At 39.3% G+C, this 20,230-nt stretch overlaps 1 protein-coding gene across 3 annotated transcripts in view; it reads left to right on the top strand.

The window, feature by feature from the left end:
* The window catches only part of Folh1 (folate hydrolase 1), a 104,134-nt gene that overhangs the window by 34,457 nt on the left and 49,447 nt on the right, over nucleotides 1-20,230 (top strand). For all 3 annotated transcript variants that reach the window (XM_087595357.1, XM_087595358.1, NM_057185.3), the window contains 4 exon segments: nucleotides 12,464-12,557; nucleotides 14,945-15,043; nucleotides 15,620-15,705; nucleotides 18,616-18,735. In XM_087595357.1, coding sequence (XP_087451483.1) covers nucleotides 12,464-12,557; nucleotides 14,945-15,043; nucleotides 15,620-15,705; nucleotides 18,616-18,735 — 399 coding nt within the window.

Genomic DNA, 20,230 nt, shown 5'->3' with positions numbered 1-20,230 from the left:
CGATCTACATCCGGCTCCTGTCGGTCTGCACTTCTTTGCTTCATCCATCTTGTCTAATTGGGTGGCTGTATATGTATGGGCCACATGTGGGGCAGGCTCTGAATGGGTGTTCCTTAAGTCTCTGTTTTAATCTTTGCCTCTCCCTTCCCTGCCAAGGGTATTCTTTTTCCTCATTTAAAGAAGGAGTGAAGCATTCACATTTTGATCATCCGTCTTGAGTTTCGTTTGTTCTAGGGATCTAGGGTAATTCAAGCATTTGGGCTAATAGCCACTTATCAATGAGTGCATACCATGAGTATTTCTTATATACATTTCAAGTGTTATTCCCTTTCCCGGTATCCGGGCAAACATCCTCCTCCCCCCTCCCCTTCCTTATGGGTGTTCCCCTCCCAAACCTCCCCCCATGGCTGCCCTCCCCCCTCCAGTCCAGTTCACTGGGGGTTCAGTCTTAGCAGGACCCAGGGCTTCCCCTTCCACTGGTGCCCTTACTAGGATATGCATTGCTACCTATGAGGTCAGAGTCCAGGGTCAGTCCATGCATAGTCTTTGGGTAGGGGCTTAGTCCCTGGAAGCTCTGGTTGCTTGGCATTTTTGTACATATGGAGTCTCGAGCCCCTTCAAGCTCTTCCAGTTCTTTCTCTGATTCCTTCAACGGGGGTCCTCTTCTCAGTTCAGTGGTTTGCTGCTGGCATTCGCCTCTGTATTTGCTGTATTCTGGCTGTGTCTCTCAGGTGCGATCTACATCCGGCTCCTGTCGGTCTGCACTTCTTTGCTTCATCCATCTTGTCTAATTCGGTGGCTATATATGTATGGGCCACATGTGGGGCAGACTCTAAATGGGTGTTCCTTCAGTCTCTGTTTTAATCTTTGCCTCACTCTTCCCTGCCAAGGGTATTCTTGTTCCCCATTTAAAGAAGGAGTGAAGCATTCACATTTTGATCATCAGTCTTGAGTTTCAGTTGCTCTAGGCATCTAGGGTAATTCAAGCATTTGGGCTAATAGCCACTTATCAATGCATACCATGTATGTCTTTCTGTGATTGGGTTAGCTCACTCAGGATGATGTTTTCCAGTTCCAACCATTTGCCTACGAATTTCATAAAGCCGTTGTTTTTTTTTTTTTTTTTTGATTTTTTTTTTTATTAACTTCAGTATTTCTTATATACATTTCGAGTGTTATTCCCTTTCCCGGTTTCCGGGCAAACATCCCCCACCTCCCTCCCCTTCCTTATGGGTGTTCCCCTCCCAACCCTCCCCCCATTGCCGCCCTCCCCCCATAGACTAGTTCACTGGGGGTTCAGTCTTAGCAGGACCCAGGGCTTCCCCTTCCACTGGTGCTCTTACTAGGATATTCATTGCTACCTATGGGGTCAGAGTCCAGGGTCAGTCCATGTATAGTCTTTAGGTAGTGGCTTAGTCCCTGGAAGCTCTGGTTGCTTGGCATTGTTGTACTTTTGGGGTCTCGAGCCCCTTCAAGCTCTTCCAGTTCTTTCTCTGATTCCTTCAATAGGGGACCTATTCTCAGTTCAGTGGTTTGCTGCTGGCATTCGCCTCTATATTTGCTGTATTCTGGCTGTGTCTCTCAGGAGCGATCTACATCCGGCTCCTGTCGGTCTGCACTTCTTTGCTTCATCCATATTATCTAATTGGGTGGCTGTATATGTATGGGCCACATGTGGGGCAGGCTCCGAATGGGTGTTCCTCAGTCTCTGTATTAATCTTTGCCTCTCCCTTCCCTGCCAAGGGTATTCTTTTTCCTCATTTAAAGAAGGAGTGAAGCATTCACATTTTGATCATCCGTCTTGAGTTTCGTTTGTTCTAGTGATCTAGGGTAATTCAAGCATTTGGGCTAATAGCCACTTATCAATGAGTGCATACCATGTATGTCTTTCTGTGATTGGGTTAGCTCACTCAGGATGATATTTTCCAGTTCCAACCATTTGCCTACGAATTTCATAAACTCGTTGTTTTTGATAGCTGAGTAATATTTCATTGTGTAGATGTACCACATTTTCTGTATCCATTCCTCTGTTGAAGGGCATCTTGGTTCTTTCCATTTTCTGGCTATTATAAATAAGGCTGCGATGAACATAGTGGAGCACGTGTCTCTTTTATATGTTGAGGCATCTTTTGGGTATATGCCCAAGAGAGGTATAGCTGGATCCTCAGGCAGTTCAATGTCCAATTTTCTGAGGATTCTCCAGACTGATTTCCAGAATGGTTGTACCAGTTTGCAATCCCACCAACAATGGAGGAGTGTTCCTCTTCCTCCACATCCTCGCCAGCATCTGTTGTCCTCTGAGTTTTTGAACTTAGCCATTCTCACTGGTGTGAGGTGAAATCTCAGGTTTGTTTTGATTTGCATTTCCCTTATGACTAAAGATGTTGACCATTTCTTTAGGTGTTTCTCAGCCATTCGGCATTCCTCAGCTGTGAATTCTTTGTTTAGCTCTGAACCCCATTTTTAATAGGGTTATTTGTCTCCCTGCGGTCTAACTTCTTGGGTTCTTTGTATATTTTGGATATAAGGCCTCTATCCATTGTAGGATTGGTAAAGATCTTTTCCCAATCTGTTGGTTGCTGTTTTGTCCTAACCACAGTGTCCTTTGCCTTACAGAAGCTTTGCAGTTTTATGAGATCCCATTTGTCGATTCTTGATCTTAGAGCATAAGCCATTGGTGTTTTGTTCAGAAAATTTTATCCAGTGCCCATGTGTTCCAGAGGCTTCCCTAGTTTTTCTTCTATTAGTTTGAGTGTATCTGGTTTGATGTGGAGGTCCTTGATCCACTTGGACTTAAGCTTTGTACAGGGTGATAAGCATGCATCGATCTGCATTCTTCTACATGTTGACCTCCAGTTGAACCAGCACCATTTGCTGAAAATGCTATCTTTTTTCCATTTGATGGTATTGGCTCCTTTGTCAAAAATCAAGTGACCATAGGTGTGTGGGTTCATTTCTGGGTCTTCAATTCTATTCCATTGGTCTATCTGTCTGTCTCTGTACCAATACCATGCAGTTTTTATCACTATTGCTCTGTAATACTGCTTGAGTTCAGGGATAGTGATTCCCCCTGAAGTCCTCTTATTGTTGAGTATAGCTTTAGCTATCCTGGGTTTTTTGTTATTCTAGATGAATTTGCAAATTATTCTGTCTAACTCTTTGAAGAATTGGATTGGTATTTTGATGGGGATTGCATTGAATCTGTAGATCGCTTTTGGTAAAATGGCCATTTTTACTATATTAATCCTGCCAATCCATGAGCATGGGAGATCTTTCCATCTTCTGAGTTCTTCTTCAATTTCCTTCTTCAGTGTCTTGTAGTTCTTATTGTACAGATCTTTTACTTGCTTGGTTAAAGTCACACCGAGGTACTTTATATTATTTGGGTCTATTATGAAGGGTGTCGTTTCCCTAATTTCTTTCTCGGCTTGTTTCTCTTTTGTGTAGAGGAAGGCTACTGATTTATTTGAGTTTATTTTATACCCAGCCACTTTGCTGAAGTTGTTTATCAGCTTTAGTAGTTCTCTGGTGGAACTTTTGGGATCACTTAAATACAATATCATATCATCTGCAAATAGTGATATTTTGACTTCCTCTTTTCCGATCTTTATCCCCTTGACCTCCTTTTGTTGTCTGATTGCTGTGGCTAGAACTTCAAGAACTACATTGAATAAGTAGGGAGAGAGTGGGCAGCCTTGTCTAGTCCCTGATTTTACTGGGATTGCTTCAAGTTTCTCTCCATTTAGTTTAATGTTAGCAACTGGTTTGCTGTATACGGCTTTTACTATGTTCAGGTATGGGCCTTGAATTCCTATTCTCTCCAGGACTTTTATCATTAAGGGGTGTTGAATTTTGTCAAATGCTTTCTCAGCGTCTAATGAAATGATCATGTGGTTTTGTTCTTTCAGTTTGTTTATATACTGGATCACGTTGATGGTTTTCCGTATATTAAACCATCCCTGCATGCCTGGGATGAAGCCTACTTGACAAGGTGGATGATTGTTTTGATGTGCTCTTGGATTTGGTTTGCCAGAATTTTGTTGAGTATTTTTGCATCGATATTCATAAGGGAAATTGGTCTGAAGTTCTCTTTCTTTGTTGGGTCTTTGTGTGGTTTAGGTATAAGAGTAATTGTGGCTTCGTAGAAGGTATTCGGTAGTGATCCATCTCTTTCAATTTTGTGGAATAGTTTGGATAATATTGGTATGAGGTCTTCTATTAAGGTTTGGTAGAATTCTGCACTAAACCCGTCTGGACCTGGGCTCTTTTTGGTTGGGAGACCTTTAATGACTGCTTCTAGTTCCTTAGTAGTTATGGGGTTGTTTAATTGGTTTATCTGTTCCTGATTTAAATTCGGTACCTGGTATCTGTCTAGGAAATTATCCATTTCCTGAAGATTTTCAAGTTTTGTTGAATATAGGTTTTTATAGTAAGATCTGATGATTTTTTGAATTTCCTCTGAATCTGTTGTTATGTCTCCCTTTTCATTTCTGATTTTCTTAATTTGGACGCACTCTCTGTGTCCTCTCGGTAGTCTGGCTAAGGGTTTATCTATCTTGTTGATTTTCTCAAAGAACCAACTTTTGGTTCTGTTGATTCTTTCTATGGTCCTTTTTGTTTCTACTTGGTTGATTTCCGCTCTGAGTTTGATTATTTCCTGCCTTCTACTCCTCCTGAGTGTATGTGCTTCTTTTTCTTCTAGAGCTTTTAGGTGTGCTGTCAAGCTGCTGACATATGCTCTTTCCCGTTTCTTTCTGCAGGCACTCAGCGCTATGAGTTTTCCTCTTAGCACAGCTTTCATTGTGTCCCATAAGTTTGGGTATGTTGTACCTTCATTTTCATTAAATTCTAAAAAGTTTTTAATTTCTTTCTTTATTTCTTCCTTGACCAGGTTATCATTGAGTAGAGCATTGTTCAATTTCCAAGTATATGTGGGCATTCTTCCTTGATTGTTATTGAAGACCAGTTTTAGGCCGTGGTGGTCCGATAGCACGCATGGGATTATTTCTATCTTTCTGTACCTGTTGAGGCCCGTTTTTTGACCAATTATATGTTCAATTTTGGAGAAAGTACCATGAGGAGCTGAGAAGAAGGTATATCCTTTTGCTTTAGGATAGAATGTTCTATAAATATCCGTTAAGTCCATTTGGCTCATGACTTCTCTTAGTCTGTCTACATCTCTGTTCAATTTCTGTTTCCACGATCTGTCCATTGATGAGAGTGGGGTGTTGAAATCTCCCACTATTATTGTGTGAGGTGCAATGTGTGTTTTGAGCTTTAGTAAGGTTTCTTTTATGTACGTAGGTGCCCTTGTATTTGGGGCATAGATATTTAGGATTGAGAGTTCATCCTGGTGGATTTTTCCTTTGATGAATATGAAGTGTCCTTCCTTATCTTTTTTGATGACTTTTAATTGAAAATTGATTTTATTTGATATTAGAATGGCTACTCCAGCTTGCTTCTTCTGACCATTTGCTTGGAAAATTGTTTTCCAGCCTTTCACTCTGAGGTAATGTCTGTCTTTGTCTCTGAGGTGTGTTTCCTGTAGGCAGCAGAATGCAGGGTCCTCATTGCGTATCCAGTTTGTTAATCTATGTCTTTTTATTGGGGAGTTGAGGCCATTGAGGTTGAGAGATATTAAGGAATAGTGATTATTGCTTCCCGTTATATTCATATTTGGATGTGTGGTTATGTTTGTGTGCTTTCATTCTCTTTGTTTTGTTGCCAAGACGATTAGTTTCTTGCTTCTTCTAGGTTATAGCTTGCCTCCTTATGTTGGGCTTTACCATTTATTATCCTTTGTAGTGCTGGATTTGTCTAAAGATATTGTGTAAATTTGGTTTTGTCATGGAATATCTTGGTTTCTCCATCTATGTTAATTGAGAGTTTTGCAGGATACAGTAACCTGGGCTGGCATTTGTGTTCTCTTAGGGTCTGTATGACATCAGTCCAGGATCTTCTGGCCTTCATAGTTTCTGGCGAGAAGTCTGGTGTGATTCTGATAGGTCTGCCTTTATATGTTACTTGACCTTTTTCCCTTACTGCTTTTAATATTCTTTCTTTATTTTGTGCGTTTGGTGTTTTGACTATTATGTGACGGGAGGTGTTTCTTTTCTGGTCCAATCTATTTGGAGTTCTGTAGGCTTCTTGTATGCCTATGGGTATCTCTTTTTTTAGATTAGGGAAGTTTTTTTCTATGATTTTGTTGAAGATATTTACTGGTCTTTTGAGCTGGGAGTCTTCACTCTCTTCTATACCTATTATCCTTAGGTTTGATCTTCTCATTGAGTCCTGGATTTCCTGTATGTTTTGGACCAGTAGCTTTTTCTGCTTTACATTATCTTTGACAGTTGAGTCAATGATTTCTATGGAATCTTCTGCTCCTGATATTCTCTCTTCCATCTCTTGTATTCTGTTGGTGAAGCTTGTATCTACAGCTCCTTGTCTCTTCTTTTGGTTTTCTATATCCAGGGTTGTTTCCATGTGTTCTTTTTTGATTGCTTCTATTTCCATTTTTAATTCTTTCAACTGTTTGATTGTGTTTTCCTGGAATTCTTTCAGGGATTTTTGCGATTCCTCTCTGTAGGCTTCTACTTGTTTATTAATGTTTTCCTGTGTTTCCCTAAGGGAGTTCTTCACATCTTTCTTGAAGTCCTCCAGCATCATGATCAAATATGATTTTGAAACTAGATCTTGCTTTTCTGGTGTGTTTGGATATTCCATGTTTGTTTTGGTGGGAGAATTGAGCTCCGATGATGCCAAGTAGTCTTGGTTTCTGTTGCTTGGGTTCCTGCGCTTGCCTCTCGCCATCAGATTATCTCTAGTGTTACTTTGTTCTGCTATTTCTGACAGTGTGTAGACTGTCCTATAAGCCTGTGTGTCAGGAGTGCTGTAGACCTGTTTTCCTGTTTTCTTTCAGCCAGTTATGGGAACAGAGTGTTCTGCTTTCGGGCGTGTAGTTTTTCCTCTCTACAGGTCTTCAGCTGTTCCTGTGGGCCTGTGTCTTGAGTTCACCAGGCAGCTTTCTTGCAGCAGAAAAGTTGGTCTTACCTGTGGTCCCGAGGCTCAGGTTCGCTCGTGGGGTGCTGCCCACGGGCTCTCTGCAGCGGCAGCAACCAGGAAGACCTGTGCCGCCGTTTCCGGGAGCTTCAGTGCACCAGGGTTCCAGATGGTCTTTGCCTTTTTCCTCTGGCGTCCGAGATGTGTGTGCAGAGAGCACTCTCTTCTGGTTTCCCAGGCTTGTCTGCCTCTCTGAAGGTTCAGCTCTCCCTCCCACGGGATTTGGGTGCAGAGAACTGTTTATCTGGTCTGTTTCCTTCAGGGTCCGGCGGTGTCTCAGGCAGGGGTCCTGCCGCTCCTGGGCCCTCCCCCACGGGAGCCCAGAGGCCTTATACAGTTTCCTCTTGGGCCAGGGATGTGGGCAGGGGTGAGCAGTGTTGGTGGTCTCTTCCACTCTGCAGCCTCAGGAGTGCCCACCTGACCAGGCGGTTGGGTCTCTCTCTCACAGGGTCTCCACATTTCTTAATCACCTATCGTGCCTGTATATAGCTACTTCATCCCTATCCAATATACTTCCATTTCACGTCTATACCCCTCTCTGAAGACTCTCATACTTCTAGGTCCTTAAAAATTTCTCTCCACCAGCTCATGTCTAGGGCCTTCTCTGGTCCCTCAATCTAAACGGCTTCTCTGTATCATCTCTTCCCATCTGCTAGCCCTCTACATACTTCTCTCTCCAACCTCATCTCTTTAGCTCTGTCCATCCTGTCTTAGCCTCAACTCATGGCACTCTTGGCTCCTAAAGCTTTCAGGCTCACAGGGACCCTCCACATAGCTAGAAGTCACTCATTTACAACCCTTCCAGGCTCCTGGGCTCTGCTCTCTGCTTCAGAATCTTCATGCTCCCGCCCCCAGCTTAGGAACACCACTCTCCTTTCTAGTGTTCAGTCTGAAACCACAGGTTGCCTGCATGTGACACTTGTTGTGAGTTCGGAAAAAAAATTCCCCTGATTACAGTTTAAGTTTTCTTTTATTTTAATTCTCTCATATATTACATCCCAACCACAGGGATTCCCTTCCTACAACCTCTTACCCCGCCCCCACCCTTACAGATCCACCTGTCCTCAGCCTCACCTTTCAAAAGAACAAACCTCTGAGAAACAGCACCCAAAGAAAGCATAGCAAGCTACTGTAAAACAGGCAGGAATTGTCATATCAAGGCTAGAAATACCAAACCAGTTTGAAGGAAAGTATCATACAAGTAAGCAGTATATATGCTAAAACATCCTATACAATGAACTTGTGGATGTATCAACTTCCCTGATCTCAAGCTGTATTACAAAGCTGTAGTTATATAAACTGAATAGTATTAGCATAAAACAGACCGGTTCATCAATGGAATCAAATGGAAGATCATGAAATAAACCCACTATGGACACCTCATTTTTTATAAGGAAGCTGGAAATATATAATGGGATAAAGAAAGCATCTTCAACAACTGCTGATAGTCTAACTGGATGACTGCATATAGAAGAATGCAAAAATACCCATTCTTATCCCCACATATAAAATTCAAGTGTGCTGATTATTCCTGATTGTCAAACTCTCTATATCTGTTATGAACTACAATCTCGAAATGGAAGGCACACACCTGTGATCTACATCTTGTGGCAGGAAGACTTAGGCTTCCAACTCAAATCTTTAGGTGGAGACCTTGAAGCATAGTGGCCATGAGAAGCTTAGGTCCAGGCAAGGTAGTGTACTCATTTATTCACAAAAGACAGAGACAAGGAGACCTCTGAGTTCAAGGTCAGACTGTAAGAAAGCAACTTCCAGATCCAGGTGTGGTGACATACATCTTTAATCTGAACCACACCTTTGGCTGGAAGTCTACATAAGGACATTGGAAGAAAGAAGACTTATTCTTCTTTACCTTCTTGCACATAATGACCAGCACATCTGTTGAAACTTATTTAGGATTCCAACATATAAAGAAAATCAGGTGAAACAACTAGCCTTATAAACTGAGAAACTAATAGACTTTTGGACTTCCCATTCACAGTGTCCATTGTTTGGTTAGTTGGAATATAAATTTTAAGTCATTATAATAAATTCCCTTAATATATAGAGATATTACATAAGTTCAGTGACTCTAGAGAACCCTGAATAATACCTCAAGTCAATGTGGATCAAAGACCTCAACATAAAACCTGATACACTGAATTTGTTAGAAGAAAAAGTAAAGAACCTCCTTAATGCATTGGCACAGGGCCTTCATCCTGAACAGAACACTAATAACAAAGGTGCTAAGATTAAAAATTAGTAAATAGTACTTCATGAATCTGAAAAGCTTCTATAAAGCAAAGAATAAAAAACAAAAACAAAAACAAAAAACCCTGATATTTTTGCTTTTCTTTTCTAAATATTATATTTTATTGGATATTTTTATTTACATTTAAATATTATCCCCTTTCCCTGTTTCCCTTCCATAAACCCTCTATCCCATCCCCCTGTTCATCTATTAGGGTGTTACCCCTCACCTACCCACTCCTTCCCGCCTCCCCACTCTGATATTCCACTACACTAGGGGGTCCAACAATGGCAGAACCAAGGGCTTCTCCTCCCATTGGTGCCCAACAAGGCCATCCTCTGCTACATATGCAGCTGGAGCTCTGGATCCCTCCATGTGTACTCTGTGGATTGTGGTTTAGACCCTGGGAGCTATGGTTGTTGGTATTTTTGTTCTTATGGGGTTACAAACCCCTTCAACCCTTCATTCCTTTCTCTAACTTCTCTAATGGGGACCCTATTCTCAGTTCAAATGTTGGCTGTGAGATTTTGCCTCTGTATTTGTCATGTTCTAGCAGAGCCTCTCAGGAGACAGCTATATCAGTCTCCTGTCAGCATTCACTTCTTGGCATCAATGATTTTGTCTGGGTTTGGTAGCTGTATGTATATAGGCTAGATCCCCAGGTGAGGAAGGCTCTGAAAGGCCATTACTTCAGTTTCTGTTCCAAACTTTGTCTCCATATCTCCTCCTATTAATATTATTGTTCCCTCTTCTAAGAAGGACTGAAGCATCCATACTTTGGTCATCCTTCTTCTAATGAAAGATTTTTAGAAAAAAGAAGACATAACAACAGAATCTGAGGAAATTAAAGAAAAACATCAGTTCCTACTACAAAAGCTGGTAATCAAGAAGACTGGAAAATCTGGATGAAATAGACAATTTTCTAGTCAGATATCAGGTACCAAAGTTAAATCACGATCAGATAAAGCATATAATTAGTCCCTTAACCCCTAAAGAGATAGAAGCAGTCATTAAAAGTCTCCCATCCAATAAAAGTGCAGGATAAGATGTGTTTAGTGCAAAATTTTACCATACCATCAAAGAAGACATAATAACAACACTTCCAAACTATTTCACAGAATATAAAAAGGAACACTACCTAATTCCTTCTATGAAGCCACAATTATGCTTATTCCTAAACCACATAGAGAACCAACAAGGAGAGGACTTGAGACCAATTTCCTTTACGACTATTGACACAAAAATACTCAATAAAGTCTCCTAAACTGAATCCAAGAGCACATCAAAGCAATCATCCATCATGATCTAGCAGGCTTCATCACAAGGATGCAGGGATGATTTAATATAAGAAAATCCATCAACATAATCCACTATATAAACAAACTAAAAAAATAACCATATGATCATTAGATGCTGAGAAAACATTTGACAAAATTTAATATGTCTTCATGTTAAAAATTTTGGAAAGATTAGGAATTCAAGGTCCATAAGTAAACACAGTAAAAGCAATATACAGCAAACCAGTAGTCAACCTCAAACTAAAATGAGAGAAACTTGAAGCAATCCCACTAAAATGAGGTGTATATAAGGCTGCCCACTCTGTCCCTACATATTCAATATAGTACTCAAAATCCTAGTTAGAATATCAGACAACAAAAGGAGGTCAAATGGATCCAAATTGGAAAGGAAGAAGTCAAAATATCAATATTTGCAGATGATATGATAGTATACTTAAGTGACCCCAAAAGTTCCAACAGAGAACTCCTAAGCCTCATAAACAACTTCAGCAAAGTGGCTGGTTATAAAATTAACTCAAACCAATCAGTACCTTCTTCTACTCAAAGGGCAAACAGGCTGAGAAAAAAATTAGAGAAATAATACCCTTTATAATAGTCACAAACAACATTAATTACCTCAGTGTGACTCTCACTAAAAGAAGTGAAAGATCTGTATGACAAGAACTTCAAGTCTATGAGGAAAGAAATTCAAGAAGATCTCAGAATATGGAAAGACCTTTCATGCTCGTGGACTGACTTGATTAATATTGTAAAAATGGTCATCTTGCCAAAAGCAATCTACAGATTCAATGCAATACCCATCAAAATTCCAACTCAGTTCTTCATAATGTTAGAAAGAGCAATTTTCACATTCATTTGGAAAAACAAATAACCCAGGATAGTGAAAACTATCCTCAACAATAAAAGAACTTTTGAGGGAATCAACATCCCTGACCTCAAGCTGTATTATAGAGCAATAGTGATAAAAACAGTATGGGATTGGTACAGAGACCGGTATGTAGATCAATGCAATAGAATGGAAGGCCCAGAAGTGAATCTGCATACCTATGTTCACTTGACCTTTGACAAAGGAGCTAAAACCATCCAGTGGAAAAAAAGGAAGCATTTTCAACAAATGGTGCTGGTTCAACTGGAGGTCAGCATGTAGAAGAATGCAGATTGGCCCATTCTGATCACTCTGTACAAAGCTCAAGTCTCAGTGGATCAAGGACCTCCACATAAAACCTGATACACTCAAACTAACTGAAGAAAAAGTGGGGCAGAGCATCAAATACATAGGCACTGGGGAAAATTTCCTGAATAGAACAACAATGGCTTATGCTCTACGATCAAGAATTGACAAATGGGACCTTGTAGAATTACAAGCTTCTGTAAGGCAAAGGACACTGTCATTAGGACAAAATGGCAACCAACATGTTAGGGAAAGGTCTTTACCAATCTTCCATCTTATAGAGTTTTTTTTTAATTTTCTTAAAACAACATTTTACAAATGAATGTTCCATCTATTTGTACAACTGTATTCCAGAAGAGCACATCAGAATCCAATATAGATTGTTATGACCCCATGTGGTTGCTGGGAATTGAACTCATGACCCCTAAAAAAGCAGCCAGTTCTGTTCACCACTGTGACATCTCTCCAGCCATCTGTTTGACTGTTTCAAGAGAGTTAATCTAGACCATCATGTGACTTCATTCTCTCACAAGTATGCATAAGGGATTCAATTTTTCCCCATTCATTTTGACACTTGGAATTTTACCATTTCTAGAATGTATGGAAGAATTTGTTTAATCATACTTACAAAATCCCATTTGAAAACATTGTTTTTAATATAGTTAAGTTCTTTCTTTTTCTCAGAATATGCCTACAGGCATGAATTCACAGAAGCTGTCGGTCTTCCAAGTATTCCTGTCCATCCAATTGGATATGATGATGCACAGAAACTATTAGAGTAAGTTTTTGCTAGAAAAATACCTCTTTTTGTATTTCTCATTCTTGATAATTTTCAAATGTTTGAAAATATTCAGTTTTTAGTACTATACTCTAAGTGATTGATGCAATATACAAATATGTTCATAAATTTAAAAATACTGTTTCTAATTTTGGAATTTATTTTGTATTTGGATAATCAACGTCTGACAGTTACGAAAATGATCATTGATTAATTATTGGAACCATGATGTCAAATGTCCCATCTTCATATATGTGACACAGTAAAGCTTCCACCATGTTTTCAGTCAGGCAATGGCTGATTGTGTTAAGGATAATAGTATAGATGTGTTCTGGGAGTATAGTACTGTGGAGGCAAGTCTGTTCTTTACTACCTTGCTCAGAGTACCCACGATACAACTCACAGTCCATATGAAGCTCAAGAAGAAGGAAAACCAAAGTGTGAATGCTTTAGTCCTAATTAGAAGGGGCAATGAAATAATCATGGGAGGTAGATGGGAGGGACCTGGGAGGGAGGTGGGAAGGGGACCAGAATCAGTTGTGGGAGGAGATGGGGAAGAAGTTCAGATGGTCAGGAAATCGAAGGAAGGTTTGTACTAGTGAGGGATGGGCTACTGGGGGAAGACAGTAGAAAGTCCCAGATTCCAGGAAAGCAGGAAGCTCCCAGGAAACAATAGATATGACATTAGCTTAAATACCCAGCAAAGAGGGAGCAGAACCTGTAGAGAACATATCCAAAAGTTGCACACTGCCCTTGGTTAAGGGATGGGGCCACCCACCCACCTCAAAAGTATTATTCCAGAATTGTTCCTGTCTAAAGGATATGCAGGTGCAAAGAGTGGAACAGAGACTGAAGGGAAGGCCAACCAGAGACAGACTCACCTAGGAATCCATCCCATCTGCAGACACCAAATCCAGACACTATTGCTGATGCCAAGAAGGGCTTGCTTCAGGAATCTTGTATAGCTCTACCCTGAGAGACTATGCCAAAGTCTGACCAATACAGATGTGGGTGCTCATGGCCAACCATCAGACTGAGCCTGGGAACCCCAGTGGAAGAGCTAGAGAAAGAACTGAAGGAACTGAAGGGGTTTGAATCCTCATAGAAAGAAAAACAATAGCAACCAACCAGACGCCACCCCACTCTTCAGTGCTCCCAGGGACTAAAGTACCAACGAAAGAGGAACCCATGGCTCCAGCTATGTATGCATCATAGGATTGCCTTTCCTAGCATCAATGAGAGGGCAGGCCCCTGGTACTGTGGAGCTTGAATGCCCCAGCTTAGGAGAATGCTAGTGCAGTGAGGCAGGAGTGGGTGGGACTGACCCTATGGGGGAGCACCTTCATAGAAGCTGGGGAGAAGAGGGACAGAATAGGGGATTTGTGTAGGAGAAACGTGGAAGGGGATAACATTTGAAATGTAAATAAATAAAATAACCAGTAATTTAAAAAAAAAGAAATCCAAAATGAGCTCGACAGGCTCCATAATTCTCTTATGTTCTTATAGCAGAATGTAAACAAAATTTAGTAAAGGGTTAAGAAAGAAATCATTATTGTTCAACTATAATTTACATATTTTTCTGTAAGTACATTCATCAACCTGGTCAGTGAGGTTATGCTTTATTTTCCTTTCAAAGTAAAGAAAGTTCATTCTTTGCTAGAAGTTACAGAGATGTGGTGAACATAAAATCCCATTAGAAATCTTACAATACCAGCTCCTCAGGTCTCTAGTGGACACATTCCTGAAGGCTGGAGCTATATGGTAGCTCTTCACCAAAGTCCTTTGGTCTGTCTAGGGTTTTATTTTATTATTTTATTTTATTTTTGGTTGTTGTTGTAGCTTTTTCTTTTGTGAAATAATGAACTGAAATTTAGGGATCTCTGCTTGGAATAAAATTTTCTGTTCTTTAGTTCTTTGTTTCTTCCTAATAGTTACATATGAAAATACTTAAATAAAGATGAATATATATATATATATATATATATATATATATATATATATATATATATAGAGAGAGAGAGAGAGAGAGAGACTCCAGACAGACTCCTGATTCTTCCTTTAGTACATGTGCTAGAGAGTCAGAGTTTTAAAATATGGTTTTCCATTATACAGTAGTAACAATGTTTAGATTCTTATAAATAATTTAAATATCAGCTGCACCTCTTTCCACCATAACTTTGGTCATTGCTCTCTGTTCATTCCTATCCTTGTATTACTCATCTGCAAAATTGAATTGATTGTGGACACTACCTTTCAGGAAAGGACAATTGTTTTTTGTTTGTTCATAGAAGCTTCTATGAGAAGATGATCTAGACCAAAAGAAGACCTGGCATTTTAACATGTTGTTTCAAAGTATGTAGGTAATAATTAATTTTCATGTCCAACAGACATATGGGTGGCTCCGCACCCCCTGACAGCAGCTGGAAGGGAGGACTAAAAGTGCCTTACAACGTGGGACCTGGCTTTGCTGGAAACTTTTCAAAACAGTTGAGATATTTTTATAATCCTTTTATTCAGAATACTTTTAAAGAAAACAATTATCAAAAATAAAAAAATGTAAGGCCTAGTTAACACCATCAAGCAATAAAACCAGAAGTTGAATAAGGCAATGATTTTAGGACCATTAAAATTAGTCAGTGTTAGCCGAGACTTCTGGGACCCCTGAGATTTTTCTGACACTGAACTGCCAACCCAGCAGCGTACACTAGTTGGTCCTAGGCCCCTGGCACATATACAGCAGATAACTGCCTGGTCTGGCCTCAGTGAGAGAAGATTCACCGAACCGTATAAAGACTTGGGGGCCCTGGTCATGGGGAGGTCTGGTGGGCTGGAGTTGGGGAGAGCATCCTCTTGGAGACAGGGGAGGAAGAACAGCATGAATTATCAGAGTGTGTACTAGGAGGGGAATAATGAATGAACTGTAAAAAAAAGATAAAAAAGTCAGTGTTACTTTTCATTTGGAAACAAATATAAATCTTTTTAAATAATGATGGCAGATTTAAGAAATGTGTTGAATCAGTTAACTAGTATTCTCAATGACTGAAATTTTATATTTGATTTAGAAAGGTCAAGCTGCATATTCACTCCTACAATAAAGTGACAAGAATCTACAATGTTATTGGTACCCTCAAAGGAGCTGTGGAACCAGGTAAATGGAGTATGTGTTTTGCAAATATTGGTGGATCAAATGTCATGTACCACTACTGCCTGAGTGAAGCTCATCAGAGCACAAACTAAGACATTCCAGTTACAGTGTACCATTCGTAGCATGTGTTATAAAAACAGTAACAGGAAAATATGGGGACAAGGGAGAGTGATAAGCTGCTTTGTTTCTTTGTTTATTGCTGAAAACCATTTTATACACTAGGTTCTAATCACATTTGCCCATCTCTCATTTCTAATCAGATCCTCCCTATCCATACATCTCCATGCTTTACTTTTTTTCTTTACAAAACGATTAGGCATACAAACAAACAAACAAAATAGAATAAAATAAAAACATGATAAAACAAAAGTTAAAAGAAGAGAGAGAAAAGAAACATGAGCAGTACGTGTACATGTGAAAATACACACACACACACACACACACACACACACACACACCATAAAAACAAAAAAAATCAGACAACATCATTCATAAACAAAGGATCAGAAAGGTTGAAAATTGCCCAAATAAAGCAATATGAGAAACACAATCTCCAAAAGTATTGCTAATTTCGTTTTCTGTTGGCTATTTACTGCTAGGCATGTGCCTCCCTTAAGTGTAGTTTGGGTACATTGTGAGACTCAGTTGGGGAACTGGGCATATTTTATTATGTGTTTTGATTCTGTAGGATTTGGGACTTGATGCCTCATGATTTATTTGATTGTTATTAGTTTTAACATAAATAGTAAAAATTAATCGCATATATTTCTTACAAATATGCTACTTATTTCTTTTTCTGAGAGAAGTTCTCATGTAATTTGACTCGATTTTATATTATTTCTTTCCAATTGTGGAAATTGCTGTTATGTGACTTACTGTAAGAAGAATAAACAATCTCTTACTAAAGAAGCAAGAGTTTTATAAAATTAATGATTATATAAACTATATATATATTATAGTTATATGTGTCTTATAGTTACAAAAAAGTTTAGTTTACACATGTAAATAAGTTAGTTTATACATATATATAAACATATGTAATTTAGTAACATTAGTATATACGTGTATATGGGCATGCATAAGTGACTTATTGAATATTATTAGGTGATTATTTTGTACAGGGTATGTGACAAACCATGGAATTGTGGAGTATTGAAGCACTCATTAACCAAGGTCAAGGTGATCATGATTTCAAAGAAGAATTTGCCATTTAAGGTTGAAAAATACCTAAACTAACGTGAAAAGATTGTCCCTCAAACTATAAACCCAAGCAGTATTTTCTTCCTATAGTACACAGAAATGGTCACAGACAGTTACTGAATGTCATATGGAAGAGGTCTAAGAAGAGAAGCGCTGGGGGTGGGGATTTAGCTCAGTGGTAGAGCGCTTGCCTAGCAAGCGCAAGGCCCTGGGTTCGGTCCCCAGCTCTGGAAAAAAAAAAGAAAAAAAGAAAAAAAAAGAAAAAAAAGAAAGAAGCGCTGTATTTTCTGTGAAAACAATGAACACAAAGTGGCAACAGTTTAGAGAACTGTGAGGAGCGAGGCAGATAGTTTCCTGTGCTTCTTTTTTTGTTTTGCTTTTAATTGGTCATTTTCTTTATTTATATTTCAAATGTTATTTCCTTTCCCAGTCTCCATTCCATGAACACTGTGTCCCCTCAACCCTGAATCTATGAGGGTGCTCTCCCACCAGGCCACCCACTACTTCTTTAGTTCCCTAGCATTCTCCTACTATGGGCCATTGAGGAGAAGGCAATCCTCAGCTGGAGTCATGGATTCTCCCATATATATTCTTTAGTTGGTGGTTTAGTCCCCGGGAGCTTTGGAGGGTCTGGTTGATTGACATTATTGTTCTTCCTATGGTGTTGCAATCCCTTTCAGCTCCTTCAGTTCCTAACTTCTGATGTTTGGCTGCATCCATCCCCATCTGAATTGGTCAGTCTCCACAAGAGCCTCTTAGGGAACAGCTATACCAGGATCCTGTCAGTAAGCTCTTCTTGGCTTCAGCTATAGTGTCTGGAATTGGTGTCTACAGATGGGATAGATCCTTGGTGGAGCAGTCTCTGGATGGCCTTCCTTCAGTCTCCGCTCCACTCTTTGTCTTTGCATTTCCTTTAGCAAGGAGAAATTCTGAGTTAATATATTTGAGGTGGGTGGGTGGCCCCACCCCTCTAGCAGAGGCTGTGACTGTCCATTATTATGTTCTATATCCCCACTGTTGGGTGTTTTGGCTAATGCCCTCCATATTGGGTCTTAGGAACATCTTAAGACCCTGACATCTGGGACTTTCTAGTGGCTCCCCCAAATTCCCCCTCCTCCATTGCTACACAACTTCAAATTCGCGATCCTCTGTACTTCTCTTACCTTTCTGCCCACACCTGATCCTACCAGCCTTTTTACATCCTCCTCTTCTCTCACTCCCAGATCCTCCTCTCCATCTACTCCCTGAAATTAATTTCTTCTCCCTTTTGTTGAGTAGGACTGTAGCATCAACATTTTGTTGTGCTCTTCTTTCTTCTTGGTTTCATAAGCTCTGTGAGTGGTATTGTGGATATACTTTTGGGCTAATATCCACTTATCAGTGGGTACATAGCATCTGTGTTATTATGTGATTGGGTTACCTCACTCAGGATGATATTTTCTAGTTCCATCCATTTGCCTAAGAATTTCATAAAATCATGGTTTTAAATAGAGGAGTAGTACACCATTGTGTAAATGTATCACATTTTCTGTATTCATTCCTCTGTTGAAGGACATCTGGTTTCTTTCCAGCTTCTGACTACTATAAATAAGGATGTTATGAACATAGTGGAGCATGTGACTTGGTGGGGTTCCCGTGTCCCTGGAAGTTGTGAAATATGTTGAGTCATTTGCATATTCCTCTGCCTGAGATCTGCAATCTGTTGATTTGTAGACAGATATGTTATTCTTGGAGGGCACAGAGATGCTTGGGTGTTTGGTGGCATTGACCCTCAGAGTGGAGCAGCTGTTGTTCATGAAATTGTCAGGACCTTTGGAACTCTGAAGAAGAAAGGTAAGAGAAACTGAGCAAACTCCCAATTTCTGGGAACTTCACCTTAATCCTTGGCAAAGTGAGTTTGAAAAAACTATTTCAGTGTCTGTGAAGTAGCTCAGTGTTAGAGCATGTGCCTTGTGTGCCAGAAGCACTTTCCTAGATCCAGAGTACACAAAAGAAAAGCCAAATAAATAAATGAAAACTCAACATTGTCAATGAAAAAGTATCAATAACAGTGCAAGCATTAATGTCAGTTAATTATATTTTTATTATTTTCATTATATTATAAAGTTAATAGAATATTTGTATGTAAACTGACAATTTGAAATAAGCAATTATGAATTCCACGGAGGGTTTGAACTTAGTCTGTCAGTCTTGGCAGCAAGTACCTTTATTAGCAGAGATATCTTGTAGCCCTCAGCTATAAATCAACAATAACAATGTATGTTTCCTTCGCATATTGAGAAATTTTTTACACATTTTGATCTATTTTAATGCCATAGCAACCCCCAAGACATTTTCTGAGTTCTGTTCTGATTTAATAGATAATTGCCAAGTGATGTGTGACAGAGTTCAAAATTGGGGTTAACACATTGCAAACTTATGTAATCTCTTTTCAAAATAAGTCAGAAGTGCACTGCTTACATTTTAACAAACAAAATTTGCCAGATGACCATGTTCATTGTTAATGAACTTGGTTGTATTTAATCTTATTACAAAAGGTTTCATGATTTCACAAGAAAATATTTACATTGAATGCAAATCAGCAGTCATAATTTAGCAGTGTACTCAAAAAAATGAAGTGATAAAGAATAGGAGAATAGGGAATTTAAATGATACATAAAACATTCGACAAAAAGAAACCATTAAGTTCAATAGTTATAAATTTTTTTTCCTTTTTTTGTTTTTTGTTTTTTTGTTTTGCTTTGTTTTGTTTTTTGCTCTTTTTTGGTTCTGTTTTGTTTTCTTTTTTTGTTTCTCTCTTCGGAGGGTGCAAAAGTTTATCTTATAACAGCCTTGAATGTCCTGGAATTCATTATGTAGACCAGGTTGATCTCAAGCTCAGAAGTTAGTCTCACTCTGCTGCCTGAGAGCTAGGAATACAGATGTGCTCACCACTGCCCTGCTTTCAGTTTCTGACCCACTAGCAGAGGGCATCGCATCCCATTACAGATGGTTGATTGAAAATATGGTTGCTGGGAATTGAATTTAGAACCTGTAGAAAAGCATCAGCACTCTTACCTGCTGAGTCATCTCTCCAGCCCCTCAAAATATAATATATATTATATAATATTATATATATTATAATATAATATATTTTTGACCTTATAACATTTACTAAGTTAAGTGCTTCTGAAATCATATTCCATTTAATGCTCCTGATAAACAAGTGATATCTTTCCCTTATTCTGCTATAGTGGACTTTAGATGAAGACATGAAGGATTAGTCAGTTTGTATGGCGCAGCCTTTTTAGCTTCTAGGAAGTAAGAGAATCAGATTTTCTCCAACTCC

The sequence above is a fragment of the Rattus norvegicus genome, chromosome 1 (genome assembly GCF_021556685.1).
Source record: "Rattus norvegicus strain SHRSP/BbbUtx chromosome 1, alternate assembly SHRSP_T2T, whole genome shotgun sequence".
Taxonomy (NCBI): domain Eukaryota; kingdom Metazoa; phylum Chordata; class Mammalia; order Rodentia; family Muridae; genus Rattus; species Rattus norvegicus.
Note: the sequence above shows the minus strand (reverse complement) of the source record. Positions and strands in the feature narration are given on the sequence as shown.